Raw genomic sequence first — 14477 nt, forward strand, 5'->3', positions numbered from 1 at the left:
CCTACCGGAACCATCACGCTACTTCCGGGTTGTGGGGCGGGCGTGACGTCACTCTGGGGCGTGGCCGGAAGTGCGTGTTGGGGGTTTTGTTTGTGTAGGGTCGCCTTTAAGGGGGGTTTGTTTACATTGGGGGTTGTTTACGTCGGGTCTACCGGAAGTGGGCGTGGTTACAGCGCTGGTGGGGGGGTGGGAGCTTCCGGAAGCCCCCATTGTTTACGTAGGGCCTACAAAAACCCCCTTTGTTTACGTAGGGCCTACCAAAAATCCCTTTGTTTATGTAGGACCTACTCAAAATTTGGGTTGTTTACGTAGGGCCTACCCTAATGGGGGTTGTTTACATCGCGTTCCCGCCCCTGGGTTTGTGTAGGACCTACCAGAAATGGGTTTGTTTACAAAGGACCCCCCAAAGTGGCTTTGTTTTGGGTAGGACCTACAGAAACGCCCTTGTTTACATCGCATTTGTATATGGGTTTGTTTACGTAGGACCTACAGAAATGGGTTTGTTTACATAGGAGCCCCCCAAAATTGGGTTTGTTTACATAGGACCTACAAAAAGGGGTTTGTTTACATGGGACCCCCAAGCAGGTTTAGGTAGGACCTACAGAAACGCCTTTCTTTACATAGAACCCCCCAAAAATGGGTTTGTTTACGTAGGCCCTACAAAAACACCCTTGTTTACATTTTCCCCCCCAAAATGGGTTTGTTTACGTAGGACCTACAGAAACGCCTTTGTTTACGCAGCCCCGCCCCCTGGCCCCGCCCCCCTGATTTGCATAGCCACGCCCCCAGAGGTGTCAGCACAGTTTGTTTATTTACGTCGGGCCCTACACGGAGTGTGGGGGGCGGCCCCATAGAATCTGTGGGGCAGCCCCATAGGGAGGAGGCGTGGGGCAGCCCCACAGGGCTCAGGTGTGGGGCAGCCCCATAGCGGTGTGGGGCGGCCCCTTAAGGCACACTTGGGGGGCTGCCCCATAGCGAGGAGGTGTGGGGCAGCCCCATAGCAAGATGTGGGGCACCCCATAGGGATATGTGGGGCAGCCCCATAGGGCTCAGATGTGGGGCAGCCCCTTAAGGCACACTTGTGGGGCAGCCCCATAGAATGTGTGGGGCAGCCCCATAGCAAGATGTGGGGCAGCCCTATAGGGATGTGTGGGGCAGCCCTATGGGGTGGAGATGTGGGGCAGCCCCACAGCGCTATGGGGCAGCCCCATAGCGCTCAGTTGTGGGGCTGGGCGGCGAGCGGCTGCTGCTCCTCCCCGGGGCTTTTGGGGTCGCCGTGGGGCTCGCTATGGGGCCGGGGGTCGCTATGGGGCTCGCTGTGGGGCTGGGGGTCGCTATGGGGCTCGCTATGGGGCGCGCTATGGGGCTGGGGGTCGCTGAGGGGGTAGACGACGAGGCAGAGCTGCTGGCCCAGGCGCGTCAGGGAGGCTGCGGGGAGAGCGGCCGTGAGCCAAAAAGGCCCCAATTCACCCCAAAAATCAGCCCCCCCCAAAGCCCAAACCGACCCCAAATGGTCCTGGAAGTGCTGCATGCACCCGAAATCGCCCAAATTGGGCCCAAAATGGACCCCAAAGCCCCCAAAATGGCCCCTAAAGACCCCAAATGACCCCAAAATGATCCCAGAAGACTCTAAATGACCCCAAATTGCCCCAAAATGGTTCCGGAAGACCCCAAAGTGGCCCCTAAAGACCCAAAATGGATCCCAAAGACCCCAAATAGACCCCTGAGACCCCAAAATGACCCCAAAAAGGACCCCAAAACGACCCTAACTGACCGTAAACGACCCCAAAGGGACCCTAGAGACCCCAAATGACCCCAAAACGACCCCAAATGACCCTAAAGTGACCCCAAATGACCCTAAATGGATCCCCAAGACCCCAAATAGACCCCGAAGACCCCAAATGACCCCAAAGTGGCCCCCAAAGCGCCCCTGAAGCCCCCCAAAACGCCCCCGAAGCCCCCAAAATGTCCCCTAGAGACCCCAAATCTCCCCCTAGAGACCCCAAATGACCCCAAATGACCCCAAACGCCCCCAAAATCCCCGAAAGTGTCCCCAAAATCGCGGTCCCTTACCGACAGCCCTGTGTAGGGCCGGGGGCTTGTTGCGGGGCCGCAGGGCCAGCAGGTAGACGGGGGCCCCGGCCGCGGTGACCGCCAGCCCCACGCCGCAGGCCAGGGGCTCCCGCAGCAGGGCCAGGACCCCCAGAGCCCCCCAGAGCAGCAGGTACAGCCCCGGCAGCACCAGCGGCACCTGGGGGGGGGAAATGGGGGTAATTAATTAATGGGGGGGTAATTAGGGGGAGTCGTTAAAGGGGAGGGGGCTGGGAGGGGAGTGGGGGGGAAGGGAGGGGGGAAAGGGGCACAAAAAGAGCCAAAAGTGGGGCAAAGGGACACAAAAGAACCCAAAAGGGGCACAAAAGAACCCAAAAAGATGCAAAAGTGACCCAAAAAGAGCCCCAAAGAGGCGAAAAAGAGCAAAAAGTGAACCAAAGGGACCCAAAAAGACACCAAAGGACCCCAAAAGGACCCAAAAGGAGCCAAAAAGGGGTGAAAAAGACCCAAAAGAGGGGGAAAAAGGCCCAAAAGTGAGGGAAAAGGACCCAAAAAGCCCCAAAAGTGACCCAAAGTGACCCCAAAAGACCCAGAAAGACCCAAAAAGAGCCAAAAGGGACCCAAAAAGACCCCAAAAGAGGCGAAAAAGAGCCAAAAGTGGGGCAAAGGGGCACAAAAGAACCCAAAAGGGACACAAAACAACCCAAAAAAATGCAAAAGTGACCCAAAAAGACCCAAAAAGACCCAGAAGTGACCCCAAAAGGAGCCAAAAGTGGGGCAAAGAAACCCAAAAAGACACCAAAGGACCCCAAAAGGACCCAAAAGGAGCCAAGGAGGGGTGAAAAAGACCCAAAAGAGGGGGAAAAAGGCCCAAAAAGAGCCAGAAGTGGCCCAAAAAGAGCCAGAAGGACCCCAAAAGACCCAAAAAGACGCCAAAGGACCCCAAAAAGGACCCAAAACAAACCCAAAGGGACCCAAAAAGAGCCAAAATGGGGTGAAAAAGACCCCCCAAGCCTTCCCTCTCCGCCCCCTCCGCCCCCACCCAGTTAAGCCCCGCCCCTTGGAGACCCCTCCCCCTTAAGCCCCGCCCCCTCACCCGGATGGGGCGTGGCCTGTGGGGCTCCCTCCAGCGCAGCACCAGCAGCCCGGCCACGGCCACCCCGTACCAGAGGTGGTTGGCGAAGCCCACGTAGGAGATGAGCGTGTAGGTGTCGCCCGACACCAGCATCAGCAGGGTGGACACGCACTGCAGAGGAAGGGGAGGGGCTAATTAGGACACGCCCACCTCGCCACGCCCGCCCCCGGCCACGCCCACCCAACGCTGACCCCGCCAACCCAGTCGGTAACCCACACAAGATGGCCGCCGGGGCCTCGAAACCCACTAAACACCCTCCTTGGGGGCGTGGCTTGATAGAAAAGGGGCGTGGTCAATCATTAAGCCACGCCCACAACTCTCCATCCATCCTAGGCCACGCCCACCAGCCATTAGCCCCACCCACCTGCTGGATAACCCACACAAGATGGCCACCAGGGCCTCTGCACACCACCTATGACCCGCTTTGGGGGCGTGGCTTGATGTAAAAGGGGCGTGGTCAACCCTTAAGCCACGCCCATAAAGCCGCGCCCATCCTAAGCCACGCCCACCAGCCGCTGACCCCACCCACCCACTCGGTAACCCACACAAGATGGCCGCCGGGGCCTCTAAACCCACTTCCTACCCACATTTGGGGCGTGGCTTGATAGAAAAGGGGCGTGGTCAACCCTTAAGCTCCTCCCATAAATCCACACCCATTCTAAGCCCCGCCCACCCCGTTTTAGCCCCGCCCCCTGCCCTTCAACCTCTTCACCCCCATCCCCATACCTCAGGGGGGCGTGCCTATTATCGAAGTGGGCGTGTCAATTCTTTAAGCCCCGCCCCCTTTGACCCCACCCACTTACGCCCCACCCCCTGAGGCCCCTCCCCCTTCATCCCCACCCCTTTAAGCCCCTCCCCCTTTAAGCCCCGCCCCCTCCCCCCATCCACCCCCCATATCAGGGGTACCTGGCTACCGCCCAACCAGGCACGCCCACCCCTTTAGCCCCGCCCCCTTTGGCCCCGCCCCCTTTGACCACACCCCCTGAGGCCCCTCCCCCTTCACCCCCACCCCCCTAAGCCCCTCCCCCTTTAGGCCCCGCCCCCTCCCCCCATCCACCCCCACCCCGGCTCCCACCCCTTGGCGCTCCCCCGCCACTTCAACCCCGCCCCCTTTGGCCCCGCCCCTTTTGTCCCCGCCCCCCGAGGCCCCGCCCCTTGAGGCCCCGCCCCCCGAGGCCCCGCCCACTCACGGTGACGAGCAGGGCGGGGATGGGGGTGCGGCGCCGCAGGTGGATCATGGCCAGCAGGGCCGGCAGCTGCCCCTCGCGCGCCCCCGCGTAGAACAGCCTGGAAAAGGGGCGGGGCTTAGGGGGGAGGGGGCGGGGACTAAGGGGGAGGGGACTCGGGGGGGAGGGGCCTCGGTGGGCGGGGTCGGAGGGGGCGGGGTTAAAGGGGAGGGGTGGGAAAGGGGAGGGGGAAAGGGGGTGCAGGGTGGGGAGGGGTGGGGCTTGTTGGGGTGGGCGTGGCTTATTGATAAGGGGCGTGGCTTCTGGATAAAGGGCGTGGCTTAGAGATAGGGGCGTGGCTTGAAAATAAGGGGGTGTGGCTTGTGGATAAGGGGTGTGGTTATGATTAAGGGGCGTGACTTGTGATTAAGGGGGCGTGGCTTGAAAACAAGGGGCATGACATATAAATAAGGGGCGTGGCTTGTGAATAATGGGCGTGGCTTATGAATAGGGGGCGTGGCTTGAAAATAAGGGGGCGTGTCTTAGAGGAAGGGGCGGGGCGTAAAGGGAAGGGGTGTGGAAAAGGGGGTGGGGAGGGATGGGGGCATGGCTTGAAGGGGCGGGGTTTAAAGGGGCGTGGCCTGGTGTGGGCGTGGACGAAGGGGTGTGGCTTCTAAAGGGGCGTGGCTTCTGAGTAAGGGGCGTGGCCTATAAAGGGGTGTGGCTTCATAGGAAACGCTAAAGGAGAGCCGGGATACCAAGGGGGCGTGGCCTAAATGTGGGCGTGTCCTTTTTATCAGAAAGGGGCGTGGTCTTCAGTGGGTGTGTCCCCCTTTGTGGGCGTGGTCTTTCTGCAAGGGGCGTGGCTTCTCTTAAAGGGGCCCTGCCCAATTTCCACCCCAACGTCCCCACCCCAATAGGGTGCGACCCCCCAAAAAGTGGGCGGAGCCCAGGCTTTAAAGGGGGCGTGGCTAAACAGAAGGGGGCGTGGTTAGTCAAAAAGAGGGCGCGGCCAATCAGAACTGGGCGTGGCTTCTTTTAAAGGGGCCCTGCCCAATTTCTACTGACCATCCCCAACCCAATAGGGTGCGACCCCCCAAAAAGTGGGCGGAGCCCAGGGTTAGAAGGGGGCGTGGCTAAACAGAAAGGGGCGTGTCCAGTAAGAATAGGGTGTGGCCAGTCAGAAAGGGGCGTGGCTTCTCTTAAAGGGCCCATGCCCAATTTCTACCAAGCATCTCCACCCCAACAGGGTGCAACCCCCCAAAAAAGTGGGTGGGCCTCCCTCTCAGAGTGGGCGTGCCCTATCGGGAGGGGGGCGTGTCCAGGCCAGCAGGGGGCGTGTCCAGGCCCGCGGGGGGCGTGTCCTCCTACCTGGAGCCGGTGAAGAGCGAGCCGTTGACCCCCCCGAAGGTGGAGAGCGCCACGGCCGCCGGCATCAGCCACGCCAGGGGCCCCAGCGCCTTCTCCCCGAAGGTCTATGCAAATGAGGGGGCGTGGTTAGAAAGGGAGGGGTCAGGAGGCGGGCGTGGCTTGTTCTGAAGGGGGCGGGGCCACTCACCACGGCCACGGCGTCCGATTGGAGGATCTCGTAGGGGGTCATGGCGGTGACGTAGGCGACGTTGGCCAAGATGTAGACGGCGGTGACCAAGGGGATGGAGATGAAGATGGCCCGGGGCAGGTTCCTTATAAGGAAAAAGGGGCGTGGCTACGCCGATCCATGCAAATGAGGATGCAAACGAGGGGGCGGGGCTTACCGCTCGGGCTCCACCAGCTCCTCGGTGACGTAGTTGAGGAAGTTCCAGCCCCCGTAGGCGAAGGAGCCCTGCAGGAAGGCCATGGCCACCCGGCCCGCCTCGGGGGGCTGCAGCCACGAGAAGGACAGGGGGGGCTGCAGCCAGCCCGCGTGGCCTGGGGGGGGCGCTAATTAGTTAATTGCAGTTAATTAGGGACCCCCCCGGCGTTCATTAAGGGCCCTCGGTTGGGAGGGATTGGATCGGATTGGAGCCCGACGCGAACTGGGGCGTCCCCGGCGATGATTTGGGGGTCAATCAGGGGGTCTCCCCTAATTAATTAAGCCCTCCCATTGTTCATTAAGCCCTCCCATTCTTAATTAAGCCCCCCAGTCTTAATTAGGCCCCTTGGTTTTAATTAGGACCCCTTGATTTCCATTAGGACCACCCCGTTGGAAGTCGCGACACCCGGCGCTGATTTGGGGTCCCAGGGTCAATCTGGGGGTCTCCCCTAATTAATTAAGCCCTCCCATTGCTAATTAAGACTGGGAGGGCTCAATTAGGACCCCCTGATTTTAATTAGCACCCCTGGTTTTAATTAAGATCCCTTGGTTTTAATTAGGACCCCTTGATTTGAATTGGGGACACCCAGCACTGATTTGGGGTCCCAGGGTCAATTTAGGGGGCTCCCCTAATTAATTAACCCCTCCCATTGTTAATTAAGCCCTCCCATTCTTAATTAAGCCCCCCCTGATTTTAATTAACCCCCCCGATTTTAATTAGGCCCCCTGGTTTTAATTAAGAACCCATTGATTTGAGTTGGGGTCATCCCGGTGCTGATTTGGGGGCTCCCAGGGTCAATTTGGGGGGTCCTTGCTATTAATTAAGGGTTCCCATTGCTAATTAAGGGCCTGAAGGCACTAATTAGGGTTCCCTGATGCTAATTAGGGTCTCCCAGTGCTAATTAGGTGGTCCTGGAGATAACTGAAGGGTCCCTGGTGTTAGTTGGGGGTCAATTTTTGGGGTCCCAGTGTTAAGTTATGGGTCTCCTGTTACTAATTAAGGTCTCCTGTCGCTAATTAAGGGTCCCAAGGCACTAATTAGGGTTCCCTGATGCTAATTAGGGTCTCCCAGTGCTAATTAGGAGGGTCCTGGTGATAACTGAAGGGTCCCTGGTGTTAGTTGGGGGTCAATTTGTGGGGTTGCAGTGTTAATTTATTGGTCTCCCATCACTAATTAAGGTCTCCTGTCACTAATTAAGGGTCCCAAGGCACTAATTAGGGCCTCCCAATGTTAATTAGTGTCTCCCAGTGCTAATTAGGGGGCTGTGACTGTAACTGAATTGTCCCTGGTGTTAGTTTGGGGTCAATCTGTGGGGTCCCAGTGTCAATGTGTGGGTCTCTCCTCCCTAATTAGGGGTTCCCGTCGCTAATTAGGGGCGGGGGGGCGCTAATTAGCGCGGGGGCTAATTGGACGGACCGGTGGCGAGGCGCCAGGCGCCGGTGGCCACGATGAGGGCGAGGGCCAGCAGCTTCCCGGCCGTGCAGGCGTCCTGCAGCCGCGTGGCACCGCGAACGCTGAACGAGTTCAGCCACGTCAGCAGCACTGCGGGACGGGGGAGGGGTGAGTGTGCAAGGGGGGTGTGCAAGGGGGGGGGTGAGTGTGCAAGGGGAGTGGGCAAGGGGGGGGGTAATGGGGTTGGGTGTGCAAGGGGGAGGGGGAAAGGGGATGGGGTATTGGGGGTGAGTGTGCAAGGGGATGGGTGTGCAAGGGGGTGGGGGAATGGGGGTGAGTGTGCAAGGGGCGAGTGTGCAAGGGGGTGGGGTGGGTGTGCAAGGGAGTGGGTAATGGGGGCGAGTGTGCAAGGAGTGAGTGTGCAAGGGGGTGGGGGAATGGGGGTGAGTGTGCAAGGGGGGAGGGGCAAGTGTGCAAGGGGGATGTGCAAGGGGGGAAGAGGGGAGTGTGCAAGGGGGGGAGAAAGGGGGTGAATGTGCAAGGGGATGGGGTAATAGGGGGGAGTGTGCAAGGGGGGAGTGTGCAAGGGGGGGCAATAGGGTTGGGCGTGCAAGGGCTGAGTGTGCAAGGGCTGAGGGGCGAGTGTGCAAGGGGGGTGGAGCAATGGGAGCAAGTGTGCAAGGGGGGGAGGGGAGGGGGGTGAGTGTGCAAGGGGGTGGAGATGGGAGGGAGTGTGCAAGGGGCGTGCAAGGGGGTGGAGTAATGGGGCTGAGTGTGCAAGGGGGCGTGGCCTGGGGAAAGGGGGCGTGGCCTGGGAGCAAGGAGGGAACAGGGTCGGGTGGGAGAGAGGGTGGCCATAGAAGGGGGGTGAGTGTGCAAGGGCTGAGCGTGCAAAGGGAGGGGTGAGCGTGCAAGGGGGCGTGGCTTGAGGGCAGGGGGCGTGTCCTGAACAAAGGGGCGTGGTCTAGGGGCAGGGGGCGTGGCCTGGGGGCAAGGTCGGGTGGGAGAGAGGGCGGCCATACAACGGGAGGCGAGTGTGCAAGGGGCTGAGCGTGCAAGGGGAGGGGCGAGCGTGCAAGGGGGCGTGGCCTGGGCGCAGGGGGCGTGGCCTAGGCCCCAGGGGGGCGTGTCCACTCACGCAGGCAGGCGGCGGCCAGCAGGCGGAGGCCGGGCTCGGGGGCGCCGCCGGCGGGGAAGAGCGGGCGCAGGACGTAGCTGGCGAAGGTCAGGGCGATCACCGCCTGATTGGTCGGGTAGATCACCAGCACCGAGATCCACAGCCGCAGGAACCTATCGGGGGGCAGGGGCGGGGCCTCCAGGACACGCCCCCGCCCTTAGCTCCGCCCCCCCCCCGTGGGTTATCTCCCTGTATACCCCGGGGGTTATCGCAAGATGTGGGGATAATGAGGTTTAGCCCCGCCCCCCTTTGAGCCCCGCCCCCATGTGACCACGCCCATTTAAGCCCCGCCCCCTGAAGTATAAGGCCACGCCCCCCCGAGTCTGTAGCCCCGCCCACTCTGGGTTATCTCCCCGTATACCCCAGTGGTTATCCCATGATGTTAGGGGTAGGGGTGGGGATAATGAGCCGTGGCCCCTCCCACTTTAAGCCCCGCCCCCCATGTGGCCACGCCCCCTTAAGCCCCCCCGGGGTATAAGGACACGCCCCCCTGGGTCTATAGCCCCGCCCACTCTGGGTCCTAGCCCCGCCCCCTGTGGGTTATCGCCCTGCCGGTAACTTAAGGACTGGGATGCTGAGCCCTGTGGCCACGCCCCCTTAAAGCCCCTCCCCCTGTAGGTTATGGCCACGCCCCCTACGGATTTAAGCTCCGCCCCCTGAGGCTCCTAGCCCCGCCCCCTGAGGTTTATCACCCCCCTGAAGCCATCCCCATAGGCACAGCCCCTACCAGACTTGTGGGTGGCGCCCTCTACCTCCATAACCCCGCCCCCATTTTAAGCCACGCCCCCTGTGGCTTATAGCCCCGCCCACTATGAGTTCTGGCCACGCCCCCTGAGGCTCCTAGCTCCTCCCACCATGCTTTATCACCCCCCTGAAGCCATCCCCATAGGCACAACCCCCACCAGACTTGTGGGCGGCACCCTCTACCTCCACAACCCCGCCCCCAAGTCGAAGCCCCGCCCCTTCCGGCGCAAGCCCCGCCCCCCTTGGGTTATCATCCCACCCTCTGAGGCTCCTAGCCCCGCCCCCTGAGGTTTATCACCCCCCTGAAGCCCCCGTTGGAGGTGTAATTGCTCCCATCCGTGTGGGCGGTGCCCTCCACCTCCATAACTCCGCCCCCAATTTTAAGCCACGCCCCCTACGGATTTAAACTCCGCCCCCTGAGGCTCCTAGCCCCGCCCCCTGAGGTTTATCACCCCATTTTAAGCCCCCCTTGGAGGTGTAATTGCCACCATACTTATGGGCGGCGCCCTCTACCTCCACAGCTCCGCCCCCAAGTCGAAGCCCCGCCCCTTCCGGCGCAAGCCCCGCCCCCCGCGGGTCCCGGGCTCACCCCGCCATGCCTCCGAAGATGTCCTTGACGTAGGCGTAGTCCCCGCCGGATTTGGGGATGGTGGCGCCCAGCTCGGCGTAGCACAGCGCCCCCAGCGCCGTCACCACCCCCGTGGCCGCCCACACCGCCAGCGCCACGCCCACGCTGCCCGCGTTACCCAGCACCCCCCGGGGCGAGACGAAGATGCCCGAGCCGATGATGTTCCCTGAAAAAAAAAATAATAGAAATCTGCATTAAAATTTAAAAAAAAAATGGAGTTTTATAGGTAGGAAGTCATCGGAATTAGAAGCGAAATCGAAAATTTGAAAATCTGAAATCGAAATCTGAAATCTGAAATCTAAATTTTAGATGATGTTCCCTGGAAAAAAAAATTAGAAATTTGTATTAAAATCTTAAAAAAAAAATTGAAGTTTTATAGGTAGAAATTCATAGGAATGAAAAGCGAAATCGAAAATCTGAAATCTGAAATCTAAATTTGAAAATCTAAAATCTTAAATCTAAAATCTGAAATCAAAATCTTAAAATCTTAGATCTTAAAATCTTAGATCTTAAAATCTTAGATCTTAAAATCTTAGATCAAAGTTTGGAAATAGAAAATCAAAGTTTGGAAATCTGAAATCGAAAATCAAAAATCTGAAATCAAAAACCTAAACCTAAGGATCTAAAAATCAAAATCAAAGTCAAAATCTAAAAACCTAAAAATCGAAACCTAAAAATCAAAACCTAAAAATCGAAATTTGAAAATCTAAAACAAAAAACTGTAATTTGAAAATCTACAATCAAAAATCTGAAATAAAAAATTTGAAATCTAAAATCAAAAATCTAAACCTAAGAATTTAAAAAATCAAAATCAAAGTCAAAATCTAAAAACCTAAAGATCTAAACCTAACAATCCAAACCTGATAAGTTGAAAATCGGAAATTCAAAATTCAAAAACCTAAAAATTGAAAACTAAGAACCCAAATCTAAAAATTGAATATTTCGTTTAAAATCATAGGAATGAAAAGCGAAATCGAAAATTTGAAATCTGAAATCAAAAACCTAAAATCGAAATCTGAAAATCTGAAATCTAAAATTAAAGTTTGGAAATCTAACTTTTGGAAATCTAAATCTGAAAATCTGAAATTTTAAATCTAAGATCTGAAACCTGAAAATCTAAAAATCTAAAATCTAAAACCAAAGTTTGAAAATCAAAAATCGAAAATCGAAATTTTTTAAATCTAAATTTGAAAGTCTGAAAGTCTAAAATCCAAAGATTTAAAAAATCGAAAAGTCGATATCTATCTAAAAATCAAAATCAAAAAGTTGAAATCTAAAAATTTAAATTTAAAAGTCAAACAATCGAAACCTAAAAACGTAAAAATCGGAACCTGAGAACTGAAACCTAAAAAGTTGAAAATTGATAATGAAACATGGAACATTCAAAAATTCCCTTAAAATTAAGATATTCCAAATTTGAAATTTTATGTAAAAATTCATGTAAATTATGTAAAACTTCAAAATTGTAAATTCAGAATCGAAAATTCAAAATTGGGGATTTTATATGTTTAAATGCATAGGAAGGAAATATTAAAATTGAAAATTAAAGGAAAAGAAATTCATGTAAAATATTTAAAAAATAAAGGAATACAAATTTAAAATTAAAATGTTGAAATTTTAAATTTTAATAATTCAAAATTCAAATATTTAAAATAAAATCTTCAAATATTTAAATTTGGACAACTTAAAATTCATGGGAAGGAGGAAAAATAGGTAAAAATGGGGGGGGTAAAAATAGGGGGGAGAAACCCGGGGGGGTGAAAATATGGAAAATAACGGGAAAAAAGGGAAATTCAACTTTAAATGGTTCAATTTTTAAAAAAATGGGGGGAGAAATGAGGATAAAAATATGGGGGGGGTGGGGAGGAAACGCCCGGGTGTAAATCCAAGGGGTAATTAGGGGGGGGGTAATTAAGGGGCAGTAATTACGGGGGGGGGGGGGGCAATTACCGGGGGCAAGGGGCAGGGGCGTGGGGTACGAAGGTCCCGGGGTGGTTGTGGGGCGCCCACAACCCCTAAAAACCCCCAAATCGCCCCAAAATCCCCCCCAAAAATAACGAAATCCCCCTAAAATACCCCCAAATCCCCCCTAAAGCCCCCCCAAACCCTAAAAACACCCCCCAAAACCCCTAAAAACACACTAAATCGCCCCAAAAAACACTAAGTTGCCCCCCCAAATAAACTAATTCCCCCCTAAACACCCCAAAAAATCCTAAATTCCCCCCAAAAAATCCGAAATCCCCCCAAAAACAATCCTAAAAGCCCCTCAACCCCCCTAAAACCCCCCCATAACCCCCCCAAACCCTCCTGAAATCCCCTAAAAAATTCCTAAATCCCCCCAAAAATCCCTAATTCCCCCCCCAAACCCCCCAAATCATCCTAAATCCCCCCAAAAACTCCTAAATCCCCCCAAAAAACATCCTAAATCCCCTAAACCCCCCTAAAGACCCCCCCCAACCCCCCTAAAACCCCCTAAACCCCCCCCAAAAAAAACCCTAATTCACCCCCAACCCCCTTAAAAACCACCCTAAACCCCTCAAAAACCCCTAAATCCCCCCAAAAAAGCACCAAAAAAAACTAAACCCCCCCAAAACCCCTTAAAACCCCCCCAAAACGCCCTCAGGGGTGGGGGTCGCCCCCTAAAACCCCTTTAATTTTGGGCTTATTTTTCTACTTTTAGGGTTTTTTAGTTGTTTTTGTAATTTTTTAGGGTGTTTTTTAGTTTTTTTTAGGGTTTTTTAGGGTATTTTTAGGGTATTTTGGTTTTTTTGGGGGGTATTTTTAGGGTATTTTTAGGGTTTTGCCCCCCCCCAGCCCCAGCGCCAGGCGGCTCAAGGTGACAGCCGCTTGGGAAAACGGGGGGGGGGGGGGCGTTAAAAATGGGTGGGAAACGGTGAAATTAACGAGCGGGGGGGTCGGAATTTTTGCAGGGGGGGTTAATTAAGGGCGGGGGGTGTTAATTAGGGGGGGGGGCTCACCCACGATGATGCCGCAGGCGCTCAGCAGCCCGATCTCCTTCTTCAGGGCCACGCCGCCCCCCCCCTCGTCGCCTCCTGGGGGGGGGGACCCCGAATTTTGGGGAGGGGGCTCCTTGGGGGGGGCCCCCCCCCGCTGCCGGGACCCCCCTGCCATGGGGTGGTTGGGGGGGGGGTTGGTTATTGGGGGGGGGGAGGGGCAGGGGGAGGGGTTTTGGGGGGGGAGGGGTTTGGGGGGGGAGGGTTTGGGGGGAAAAGGGGGGGGTTTGGGGGGAAAAAGGGGGAAAATGGGGGGGTGGTTAAAAAAGTAAGGGGGAATTTAGGTTAAAATGGGGGTTATTTAAAAAAATAAAGGGGATTTGGGTGAAAATGGGGGGGAAAGGGGTGAAATGGGGGGGTTATTTAAAAAAATAAGGGGAAAAAAGGGGTGAAAAGGGTGAAATGGGGGGTTATTTAAAAAAATAAGGGGGAATTTGGGTGAAAATGGGGGAAAAAGGGGGAAAATGGGGGGTTAATTAAAAAATAAAGGGGAAAAAAGGGGAGAAAAGGGTGAAGTGGGGGGGTTTATTTAAAAAAATAAGGGGAAAAAGGGTGAAAATGGGGAAAAGGGGGGGGAATGGGGGGGTTGATTAAGAAATAAAGGGGGAAAAAGGGGAGAAAAGGGTGAAATGGGGGGGGTTATTTAAAAAATAAGGGGAAAATGGGTGAAAATGGGGGGAAAAGGGGTGAAATGGGGGGGTTATTTAAAAAAATAGGGGGGAATTTGGTGAAAATGGGGGAGAAATGGGTGAAAAAAGGGGGGAGTGACACTGAAATTAAAGGGGAAATGGGTAAAAATAAGGAGAAAGGGTGGAAATGGGGGGGAAATGGTCCCAAAAATAAAGGGAAAGGGGCGAAAAGGGGGAGAAAGGGGGAAAATGTGGGGGGTGATGCTGGAAAATAGGGAAATTGGCTTAAAATGGAGGGGGGAGCCCTGAAAAATGGGGAAAATGGATTAAAATGGAGGGGAAAGCTGCCTAAAAATAGGGAAATGGGCTGAAAATGGAGGGGGAAGGCGCTAAAAATGGGGAAATGGGCTCAAAATGGAGGGGGAGGCCCTAAAAAAGTAAGGAAAAGGGCTCGAAATGGAGGAGACCCCCCCAGAAAAGGAAAGGGGACCCCAAAAAATGGGGAGAAAGCCTCAAAACGGAGGGGAGACCCCCAAAAGTGAAGGAAAAAAACTCAGAAGTGAAGGAAAACAACCCAAAAATGAAGGGAAACCCCCCCAAAATGAAGGAAGAAAAACAAAAATGAAGGGAAAACCCCCAAAAGTGAAGGAAAAAAGCTCAAAAAGTGAAGGAAAGACCCCAAAAAGTGAAGGGAAAACCCCAAAAAGTGAAGGAAGGACCCCAAAAAGTGAAGGAAAGAATCAAAAA

The 14477-nt window shown here is 54.8% G+C and overlaps 1 protein-coding gene across 2 annotated transcripts; it reads right to left on the reverse strand.

Annotated features, from left to right (window-relative positions):
* Window positions 1–791: 791 nt before the first annotated feature.
* Window positions 792–13237, reverse strand: SLC7A8 (solute carrier family 7 member 8). Of its 2 annotated transcripts, XM_082780564.1 has the most exons (11): window positions 13066–13237; window positions 10049–10253; window positions 8677–8828; window positions 7563–7688; window positions 6108–6261; window positions 5912–6035; window positions 5725–5828; window positions 4378–4474; window positions 3149–3298; window positions 2074–2251; window positions 792–1428 (listed from the first exon to the last, which is right to left on the reverse strand). In XM_082780564.1, exons 1-11 carry the CDS (start codon window positions 13217–13219, stop codon window positions 1217–1219), a joined length of 1656 nt encoding a protein of 551 aa, XP_082636690.1. In that variant the 5' UTR covers window positions 13220–13237; the 3' UTR covers window positions 792–1216. The 2 variants fall into 2 exon arrangements, with proteins under 2 accessions (XP_082636690.1, XP_082636691.1); XM_082780565.1 differs by lacking the exon at window positions 7563–7688.
* Window positions 13238–14477: the final 1240 nt, after the last annotated feature.

The sequence above is a fragment of the Aythya marila genome (assembly GCF_965140915.1).
Source record: "Aythya marila genome assembly, chromosome: 28".
Lineage (NCBI taxonomy): Eukaryota > Metazoa > Chordata > Aves > Anseriformes > Anatidae > Aythya > Aythya marila.